The following is an 11,569-nucleotide window of genomic DNA, read 5'->3' on the forward strand; positions in this document are numbered from 1 at the left end:
ATAGACGTTAGGGCGGTAATTCGGACACAGGGTGAGTCTGCCTTTGTCCTGTGCCAGTTTGTTTAGTTGTATCCTGTGCCGTAACCATAGCAATAGCAATCAGATTAAAGCTCTTAAACTCTGCATCTGAGTCCAGCCCTGATTTCTGTCCTGACACTTATTTCTATGAAAATAAGTTTACTGCACATGTTCTTATCTTCTGCTACACAGCTTTGTCTTGGTTACAAATATGTATAATGTGTTTTGTATTTATATATAGTCTTAATCATTGTTGTCATGTTTTTATTTGATACTAAAAAATACAAAAAGGTCCAATAAACTGCACTTAATGAGATAAAACTACTATTTTTGACTTAGCTCTTTCACATTTTTCTTTTGATTATGTGCTTGACATGGGACAGATTTTATTTTGAAAGGAACTTGTATGTGCTGCTTTCAAAAGTAAAGGATATGTTAAATATAACAAATGTTATAGATAACAATTTTCATGAGATCATATTTTAAATAATTAAAGCTACAGTTCATAAATGAATGGCCTAATGGTCACCAAAACATGAATACAGTGTACTTTTTTGAACTGTTAATTGGGGTTTTGCTGCCTTTACTGGATTTTGTTCTGTAAGGAACCAACCCAAATAGATCTTTTAGAGAAAAGGACAATACTGCTTTATAAGACTTGTTCTTTTTATTAGAATCTCTTAATTGTCTGCATTATTCCAGTTTAAACACCTGTTTTACTGTGATTGACACACACTTTCCAGCTCCACTGACAAAAAAATGAAAAGCTACAGAACCATAAAGATACATTAATTCACTGCCTCAGGCACAGATACAGACTCCCTCTGACTTGTCTTTGCATGCCGTGACTCTTCCTTCTTTTTTTGTTGCGTGCGCTGGCTGGAAATCCTAACACACGAATGTATTGTGACAATGTTTACATTGAAGTGCTGCAAAAGATGGAAAGCACAGCAACAATGAGACCTCGAGCAATCAGCCTACACATCCCATTAACAGAGGCTGACTCATGTCGTTTTCAACATAAGCCTTGAAACAGGGTCACAAAGCCTGAAAAAATCCGGAAACCAAGGTAACAGAGACACTGCATTAGAATCATTAGCACTCTTCTTGCAGAAGGAACATTTGGCTGAATGCTCTCAAATGTGACTAAAATGCAGAGGTTCATGCATCATGTATGGACCTCACACATAGAAAAGACTTTCAGCAAAATGTGAGGATTTTATTTCATTCTCTGCAGGTAATGTTGGAATAAAGGCGTCCAGGTGGAGGAGAAACAACATAAACCATCCGAATCTGTGAAAACCGGATGAGAGGGAAACAATTTGGTTTGGTTGTGGAGGGTTTTTCCGGAGTAAATTTGGCCTGATGAAGGGTTTCTCACGAGTGGACTGAAGACCATCTGCGAGTGGGAGCAACGCAGAATAGTCGAAAGCTCTTGGAAACGTTTGAGCACATATGAAGCAAAAAGACCTCTGTTTCCTTAAAACAAGCTGTCTCCATGGATGATTTTCTTCTTCATTTGTAAAAGCGCAGCATGTGTAATGTGAGTTTGGCTTAAAGGTCAGATGGTCTTTAAGCTAAATTTGAGCAGTATCACTACTGCAAATCTAATGCAGCCCTTAACAAGCATAAGAAAACACATAAAGCACAAGAACACCCAGAGATTAGCTTTTTAGAGAACAGTAAACCTGCAATCGGGAATGACTGTCTACTGGAGAAATGACATCTTACATTTGAGAGATAATTAGTTCTTTGAACTTGTGGCAGCTCAAAGTTAAAGAAGAAGGGGGACTCTTTCATGTGTGATTATGTGCTATGAAGCACATCTTGAAGTCGCAAAGCAGGGAAAAAGCCGACTGTCAAGGCTGAGAGAACTAAAAGGGTCACAGGCACTTTGGTTGCAATCGTCCAGCACCCTTGTTGCACTAAAAAATATGTCTAGTTAATGACATCTAAAGTATGCTAAGAGATGTAAGGCTCCAAGGATAAAATGAGATAGATTATCCAAGACAAGAGAATGGAAAAATGAAAGGAAAGATTTACCAAGGTGAACTAGATCAAATATAGTCGAAATGTTTTATTTTTGTGGGGGTTTGTCTCAGATGCCAGACTTCCTGGCTTACCTAAGCACTCCTCCAAGGAGGACTTGTCACTGACTATCAGCATGTGGACCATGAGTTGATCCACACCCTTCCCCAGTCACAGCAGCTGGGATGGCTCTGCAGGCATACTTACTCCCACTCTGCAGCCTCTGGGGACTCACTCCTGTTTCTGAAACGTGTCTGTGTGCAGCTCTGCTCTTGGAAACTTTCACATTAAATATGAATATCCTCAATAATGAATAGAGGCTATACAAAATTGCATTGTGGGTAAGACTTCTTTGGCCAGAAGAAAAAAGTCTTTGGTCCATTCTATGTCACAAAAAGCTATTTTAACTGTTTACATTTCATTAAATATGTTTGCTCCTGTGAGTATGATGAAATTTGGCAACAATATAAAGAGAAATGTGATGAATTTTTGTTGATGCACCTTTAAGCTAGGCCACAGTGTAGATTAAACAGGCTTTAATGGGCAGCAGCTTATGTGACAGTATCCTCCATCTCCTCCACAGACAGGTGCGCAGAGGAGTGACTTGGGCTGGATCTGGTTTTCAGGCTGATGGAGCCATATAGTTTGGCTGATCGCTTGGAATAAGCAATGACTTTCCTTCTGTACATCTCCCCCTTCCACATGGAGATCATTAGCAGCGTGGACAGGACAACGCCACCCAGCGTGAGCAGGCAGAGCCCCGCGATGACGCATCGATCGAGGTGGGCGCCGATCTGGGCGCTCTCCATCTCCAGCTTCTCCATCTCCCTGGCAGAGACACTGTCACGGTCCACCTCCACCTCCCGAGGCACCGCGTAGGAGATGATCACCAAGGAGATTCCAGTCACCAAGAATGTGACTGCACTGATAAACCCGTAGTCTGTGGAGCTCCCGGAGCCTTCTCCGAAGGACAGATCATCCTCGGACATGAAGGAAAACTCCGGTAAAGTCTCAGAGAAAAGCTCGCCGTTTCGCGCGGGCCTGAGAGTACTTTTGCAGCTGCTCTCTGGACTGGCCTGGCGCAAGTTCACGTTCTCATCAATGAAGGTGAAAGATGTCTCTAATTCCCTGTCACAACAAACGCGCGCTTTCCCCTCCCCGAGTGCGCAGCGTTTGCCGTCCGCGGCCGCTCTGCGCGGCTCTGTCCTTGGTGCTGAAAGGCAGCGGCTCTGGCTGCTGCGAGCAGGACTGCAGCTGCCCTCCCTCGGGAACGCTCCCACTGTTGATCCCCCTGACCTTCGGGCTGACGCTGGGGCGGAAACCCGGTCAAGGGCATCAGGAGTTTCGGGCTCTTTTCCTCTGTCGATGGGGGAAAGGCGCTCCGGAGAAGCCATTTATGTTCCACCTCCCTCTGGTTCACACTGAGCCTTCCTCCCACGATGTTGTTGTCACTCCACAGCATCCCTGAAAAACAACTCGAAGTTCAATTGTATTCGTAAAATTAACACCAGTAATACTTGCAAAACCGTTTTTAAAGATTTCATTTGAAAAATGTGTGCGTGAACTCTCAAATTGTGTAAAAACACATGGACCCAGTTTAAAATTACTTATGAGAAATCCCTGGATGCTTATTTTAAGCATCTTAAATAGATCAGTGATTAGCCTGCAGATCCAATTACGGAACCTTTTCACGTTTAAACCGAGGTCAAGACGCACGTTTGTTCTCAAACGTACAACACCTCATTTGTAAAACCGGACTCCTGAGGTATGCATGAGTGTGTCCTTCAACTCATGACACACTTGCGTTATGCACACAATCCATATAGATTTGGGACCAGCCCTAAACATAGCTTCAGAATCCAGCAGAGAGATGACAGTCTCCGCTCTTCCAGAGGCTCATCTCATGCACGTCCGGGTTTAGAAATGTTATAATCCCCGACATAGTACCTCCTCGAGTGGCTGAAAACAGGAAGAGCTCACCGTGCTATTTCTGTATTCCGCTTGACTCCCCATTCGGTAGCGACACTTGACGGTAGAGATCAAAGGCAGAGCCTGCAGAGAGAAGAAGGAGCTATGCGTGCGTTCAGCCCCACACGCATGATGCTGTGGTGGCGGACTGCACCGAGGGCAGCTTTGCCTCCAAGTCCCTCCCACACGCAGCGTGCTGAAAGGAGCGCCGCGATTTAGATCTGCAAGTCCACACACGCACGAGGGAGGATTGAAGGGGTGAGCCGGTGGGAACCCTCAAACCTGAATCTTTAACTGGCTGACTTATCGATGTATTGATTATTTGGTGCATTCCCAGCAAAACCAGCTTAGCTGAGAGCAGTACTGCAGCAAAGCTAAACATCTGCAGGATGTTAGAATAATAAATAGCAACAGCAGCTAAAATATAAATAAAATATTCTACATTTGGGCTCCATCAGCTGACACACCTATAATTCTTAATTCAGGCTCCAAGCTTCACCAACAGCATGTGCTTCTTCTCTTTTGATGCAACCATGTGCCCTGATAAGCTTCCAGCTGTGCAATGCAAATGTCATTGTTGAACTGCATGTATCGAACACCATCTGCTCTCCTGTGGCCTCTCAGAAGATTAGTGGTCACTCAGCCTAATCCACGTTTAATCTAGAGGTCTAATAGGTCATCTGATCCGTAACTCTCCTCATAATTCTTCATGACGAGGTTTGTACCGTGAGTCCAGCCTTTGTCAAATATGTAAAACAAACAGTAAAGACAGCAAACATTACTTTGGTTTATTTAAAAAATGCTAAGCACTGTAGCGTGTTTCAAATCCAACATCTAACTGAACTTTCATTTGCTGATTGTTCCACCTTAGTTAACCCTTGTGCTATCCTATGGGGTCAAGATGACCATTGACGTGTTCTCCCTACCATGACAAAGGTGGATAAAGGTGAAGAGGATTTCATGTAATCCATGGACACCAGTGAAGATCACAAATCATTGAAGAAAAAAGGTTCAGAGCACTGTCTAGTGGGTCTAGATGACCCAACTCCCAATGTTAAAGTGTCTAGGATAGCACAAGGGTTAACATGGACAGAAGGCAGCTATGAAAAATGGTTGCCATTCTTCCTGGAGTCATGGTGGCCAGGTGAATGACTTTGGCTTCACTCCCAATGCGACTCCATTTAAAAGATGAGTCAAGGGAGGAAGAAAGGGATGGCATAGTGACACACAAACTGCAGTAGACGTTCTGTGGCAAAGGTTTTTTCTGCTCATTATTGTTGTTAATTTAAAAGCAAATGTTTGGAGGACTTAGATGGCCTTTCTGCATCACTACCCGATGGAGCCTATTGATTAATGTTTAGTTTTTTCAGATTGTTGACAATTTCAGTTCATTCTAAGCAGAGAGACAGAGAGAGGAAGCTGAAATCTGACCACTCTCTCGCCTGGGAGGCAGCAACAGCCAACTATCAGATGCTATCTATCTGCAACAGTGCACCACTTTTCCTGCTGGCAAGGACACCGCTTGAAAGACGAGGGGTGACTGGCAAGTCAAGCCTCTGAAAGCTATTTAATCTCTAAGTGTTTCCCAGCATGGGCATGCTTCCACTGCACTGAGTAAAAAAAAAAACATGGATACAGCACAGCATTTTCTGAAGCAGCGTCAGAGAGAAAGATACCGGAGAGAAAAAGGAAAAAAAGTGGTCCTGTCAAAACCCAGCAGCAGGAGGACTTGGAACAGTGTGAATAATGTGAAAGAGCGAGTGATGAAGGGGAATAGTGAATGGAGGAGTGGCTGAATTCACCTCACCTTTAGCTGAGGCAGCAGCTGCTTGAGACTGTGCAGTAAATATAGAGAGCTGTAGGAAGTGTGCAGCATGCAGACTGCTCCTGCATGGAGAGAAAGCTCAGCAGTTCCGCTCTATCTGACCTTAATCTTGTATCTTGAGTGTGTTGAAGAAGGAAAACTAGATACCCCCGCCTCCCCATTGCCCCAAAACCCATTCCAATCCCTGCAGAGAGATTAGCTGTTAGAAGCCATTTGAATCCAAGTTGCAGCACAGATGAGAAGAAAGCAACATTTTCATATCTTCCTCCATGATAGAGTAATTCAGAAAAATGCATTTGCAATTGAATCGGTTAGTTCAAAAGGGGCCCAAGTCCACAATTTTTCAAAATAGAGATATTATATGTTCTATGGTCTTGAAAAGCTATCTGATTATGAGCAAAAAATCCCAAGTCTGTTGTAATGTATTGACTATGCTTGACATTTAAAATGCATTGACTATGCTTGACATTTAAAATGCATTAAGTCCAAATTCCTGGACTTGGGCCTCTCTCGCATGGGTTTAGCTTTATCCCATAGATGGCAGCACTAGTTATCCAATATGGCAGCGCCTTTGTTTAATTCAAGAAGGGCCCAAGTCCAGAGACTTTAGTTTGCTAGTCCTCTGAAATGATAAAAGTGAGGTCCTTCATATTATAGCATTTGTAAGCCATGAACTGGTGCTAAATCTGGGTAAAGTATTAATCATTTGGTGTAGCCTCCCTTTAAGCTATGCAATTAAAATCGTTTCCTGGAAGAACAAACCTCTTGGACTTGGGCCCCTTTTGAACCAATCGATTGAATTGCAATTGGCAGTAACCTTGGGCTGATCATCGCAATATCCTCTGTTGAAGTCATCCAGAGTAATTTAACACCGTTGACAGCTTAAAAAGTAGAATGATGTCAAAAACAACACCTGCAGTAAAACTGGCTCCTGGGAAAACATTGTACTGCATGACTCTCCAAACTACTGTAGGTCCTCCGTGGTTCACTTTTAATTATCCACCATCTAAAACTGGCTTCATCGCTCACATTCACACTCAAGGGACAAGTGAGTATCTAATTAACCTACAAAGCATGTTTATTAACTGTGCTTGGAATCTAGAGTACCTGCAAGCCCAGAGACAACATGTTAACTCCACACAGAATGGACCCAGCCAGGATTCAAACCAAGCTGGGTGGCAAGAGTGTTACCCTCTACCCCTTGTGCTATCCTATGGGGTCCAGATGACCCGACCCTTACATTGACTTGTTATCCCTACTATGACAAAGGTGGATAAAGGTGAAGAGGATTTCACGTAATCCATGGACACCAGTGAAGATCACAAATCATTGAAGAAAAAAGGTTTAGCGCACTGTCTTGTGGGGTCTAGATGACCCCACTTCCAATGTTAAAGTTTCTAGGAGAGCACAAGGGTTACAGCACGGTGCAGCCATAATTTCCAATTAAATTCTGGGAGCACTCAAAAACAAGTAGAATTATGGCTCACAGAGAAGCTAAATTTGTTAATCTCTTATTTTAAATGTGGCTCAAAATTCAAAATTTTTTCTGTAAAATTCATCATAAGAATTTTGCTGAAAGGGACAAATGTGGTGAAAGGATGGAGCAGGACCTGGAATGTGCGGAATGCTTATAGAAAGTCATAAAAGAACTTAGGAACACAGTGCATGGCAGCTTGACATGACAGGACAAAACTGGACATGAGGCAGTATTGCAGGACTTTGGCATAATATGCTTAAACTTGGCTTGAATGAACAGGATTTTTGTCTTAAAATAACTTGAAATGAACTTGATGTGAGTAACTGCACATGACTTAATAGTAAAAAGTTGGAATGCATAATACTACGGACTACAACTTGCATGACCAACAGACTAAACTGAACCGAATGGACTTGACTTTATTGAACAGGACTAAACTAGTTTATGAATGTAGAAACAAACTAGGATGGGATTGGGAACTGACATGCACAAAAACAAATGGGTACCAGAAATTGACCTGATTGACTTAATTTTCAGTATTAGTCCCACAGATGATGTAAGAGATGACCTATCTATGCCTGTGGGCCACACCAGAAAACATTCAAGATCAAAGCATGCCAAAAAAACCCTCTCAGAAAAGAGACACACTTACATTGAGGACCTTGTGTCTACTTTCAGAATGGTCAGGCAGAATAAGAGGAGTTGCAACAACCCATCAGAACTGACATGATTGAAGCATTGTAACAGATCTACTGAGAATAGGCAGTATTGGCTCTGAGTATTTGTATTCTAAGAGCACACATGGTTTGGCTACCTGACTAGTTAAACCAAGCTGGAGGAAGGGTCTCCCAGCCACCCTCCATTGCAACAGACAGGCAGGGTGAGATGTACCTTTGTTGATCCCTTTGGATCAACAAGATGGGCATGATAAGAGAAGTCCCTGCTGTCACACAGATTGGAAGTGCTAATGACCCCTGATGAAAAAGGCAGGCAGGATAAGGGCCAAGAAAGCAAGACACCCTTGGAATGGACAGGGAGGATGAGAGGTGTCCTGGTGATTCTTCCAGAGCAGAGATGATGGGATGAGAATCAAACTTGCAACAAAAACAGGCAGACTGGAAGAGAGACATGCAAACATGGGTTACTGAGACTGAACAGTAGACTACTGGGGCAAAAGAAGACTACTACTACAGAAAAGCTCTCTCACTGTAATAGAGATCAGGTAACTCTTGTGAAAGGGTGTAATGAAGAACCCTAATTTATCAGAAATATTGTCAGATGTGATGGAAACTTTTTGTTTAAAAAAATGGAAAAAAGCCTTACAAAATCACAAGCATGTCTAATCAAAACCATGAGAATAAGAGTTCAAAAGAGTTACATGAAGGTGACCTGACAATGACCAAGTTGGGTGTTATATCACTGCCAGTAAACAAAAGGTGTGAAATAAACATTGTGTAGATAAATTAGATAAAGAGTGTAGAATTTTCAAAGAAAAATTGAAAACATCCTATTTATTTACTGAGACGCATGGGAGACCTTTGTGCTTGGTGTGATTGCAACAATTCTCAGTATTTAACCCTTGTGCTATCTTAGATGACCCCCCCCCCTTACTTTGACGTGTTCTCCCTACCATGACAAAGGTGGATAAAGGTGGAAAGATTTCATGTAATCCATGGACACCAGTGAAGATCACAAGTCATTGAAGAAAAAAGGTTCAAAGCACTGTCTAGTGGGTCTAGATGACCCAACTCCCAATGTTAAAGTGCCTAGGATAGCACAAGGGTTACACACTAAAAATGTGTTTGTAAAGCCAATAAATGTCAGAAACTGAGTGTCTCATCTTGATCTAGGATTTTAGCATGTTTTACTTTGTTACACAGCTTCTCTGTAACAGATTTCTTGGTTGAACAGCTCTGAAAGTAACCATTCATGTTTCCCAAACCTGCTTTAATCCCTGTTGCTAGAGCCTATCCCAGCCAGCGTGGGCAAGGGCAGATTACAGTCATCAGTCCATCATAGTGATAAAAACATCAGTAATACAATAAAATGAATCAATTATATCATCTCAGATTATTAGTTGTATTTTTTTAGGAAATACAATTCATTTTTAAAATGAATGTTCTAGTTGTGCCACTGGTTCTTATAGTTATTCTTGAAAAGAGCTGCTGTCAGAGATGATTTTAATAAGCAAAAAGAAAATTATCTTCAAACCAAAAACAAGCGTTCAAGAAAAACTGATGCTACAGGCAGACAGGCTGTAACAGAATTGATATTCTTTCAGTTGGTAAAATTCACTCAATTAACCTGCAGTAATTTATGGATTTTGCCTTTTCTCTCATAATGTTGCCTGTTTCTGCACGTAGCAGCGTTTCCTCTGAAGGCTTGGTTTGAACAGTTTTAAGCACCACATGGAGTTCAAATAAAGCTCAGCACATTTCAGCTGCTGCCGGACACTCAGATGACGAAAAGGAGAGTCTGCCTCAACATCAGGGTCCTGTGGATTATTAATAAGCAGGTGTTCACGACCCCCACGAGTCTGGCACGCAACCCCGCAGTAACTGAAAAAAACCTTTCAGAGAGTGTTGGCAGACAGCAGGTCACCAGGGAATCAAGAGAAAGACAGACATGTTTTTTTTTCTTCCTTTCTAAACAGCCTGTGCTGTGATAGTAGGAGCCGCTGTTATTAAATATTTAACAATTGAACCTTTGAGTTCAGTTACAGTGACTTTCCTAATAAAACCGGTGCCGGCTGTTAGATAATGGAGGACGATAATGTGTTTGGTCTAAGAGCTCATAAGTACTTCTTTGTATGAGGTTGAGGTCCATTCTCTGTGCATGGACCTCAGCCTCATACACGTGTGAAACAAAGAACATAGTATATCATTTTTCACGCTTCAATCTTAAAGAAAATCAGAAAAGAAAAAAAAACTTGTACACGAAGACGCCTCATGCAAACAAAGTCATCATATTTTCTTTTTAACTCAACAAGGACCAAAGAAAATGATCATAAATTGTGGAATGTGTTTGCTGAGTGATCCAAACCCAATAACCAGTTGTGCTGCTGTGTTTGTAATGACTGCAGTGTTTGAGTTTGTCATATGGTTTTGGAAATACTTAGGCTCAATTTTCGATTTTTACACTGAATTTGAACTATAGATGGAACATTAGAATATTACGGTTTAGGTCAGGGGTCTGAAACTTTTCAAGCTAAAAGACCCACTTGGTCCAGTTTCTTATTGACCAAAACCCAGTGAGTCCCACTTAAATGTTTAGCAAAATACACGGTGTTTATGTTTTTGTGGCCATTAAACATGCATTTATAAAATGTAGCTCTTAAACATTTTAAAATGAATGAATTATTACAGTGTTCTAGTATTCCAATTTAAATATATTTTACTATTGGCAGAGTGCATAAAACTTCATTTCAAAATTAAATACAGCCATTTAAAATTAGAACCTCCTGCAGCAGCAAATTGACTTGAATTAAAAATGCAAGAAAGCCAATTTAAACGTAGAATGGTCATATTTTTCTATTTTTACTGTCAACCAAATCAACAAAAAAAACATTGGTGTAGTATCTTAACCCTTGTGCTATCCTAGGCACTTTAACATTGGGAGTTGGGTCATCTAGACCCACTAGACAGTCCGCTGAACCTTTTTTCATCAATGATTTGTGATCTTCACTTGTGTCCATGGATTACATGAAATCCTCTTCACCTGTATCCACCTTTGTCATGGCAGGGATAACACGTCAATGCAAGGGTGGGGTCATCTAAGATAGCACAAGGGTTAAAAAATTTGTCTATTATTTATTCAAAGCATTAGCATTTTTCTAGAAAGCCATAGAGTCACAACAGAGGGATAAAACAGCCACTATTGGTTCCGGAGCCTCACCTTGTAGACATCTATATTTTAGTTCAGAGGGGACAAACGAAAAGCAATACGGGTGAATCAGGGCGTGCCAAAAGTGAAACCTAACAGTTCTGCGTCTGGGTAAGATGCAGTTTGGTTCCCCGCCAGCCTCACCGCTGTTACGTTTCTATAAGAATGATCAGTACTGACACCCGTATCACCAAAATGTTGTCAAAAATAAAAAAATGTTGAAGTGGAGTCAGATGTAAAATAGTCTGTCTGTAAAAAATTGAAAAAAAACAAATTTTCAAAAAAGTGAAATGCATTTTATTTGAGATCCATTGGTCTCTGTGAATGAATGTGTAATAATGAATAATTAGGCAACTATATTGGTTGAGGCA

General features: G+C 41.4%; 1 protein-coding gene across 1 annotated transcript; it reads right to left on the reverse strand.

Annotated features, from left to right (window-relative positions):
* Positions 1 to 1,827: 1,827 nt before the first annotated feature.
* tmem74 (transmembrane protein 74) lies at positions 1,828 to 4,889 on the reverse strand. Its single transcript, XM_004086651.4, has 2 exons — positions 4,027 to 4,889; positions 1,828 to 3,510 (listed from the first exon to the last, which is right to left on the reverse strand). Exon 2 carries the CDS (start codon positions 3,438 to 3,440, stop codon positions 2,598 to 2,600), a length of 843 nt encoding a protein of 280 aa, XP_004086699.1. The 5' UTR covers positions 3,441 to 3,510; positions 4,027 to 4,889; the 3' UTR covers positions 1,828 to 2,597.
* Between the last annotated feature and the right edge of the window lie 6,680 nt (positions 4,890 to 11,569).

Source organism: Oryzias latipes, chromosome 16, assembly GCF_002234675.1.
Source record: "Oryzias latipes chromosome 16, ASM223467v1".
Taxonomy (NCBI): Eukaryota; Metazoa; Chordata; class Actinopteri; order Beloniformes; family Adrianichthyidae; genus Oryzias; species Oryzias latipes.

Bases quoted from the DNA above. Each gene is read 5' to 3' on its own strand.
- tmem74 (XM_004086651.4), bottom strand. From the start codon at position 3,440: ATGGCTTCTCCGGAGCGCCTTTCCCCCATCGACAGAGGAAAAGAGCCC.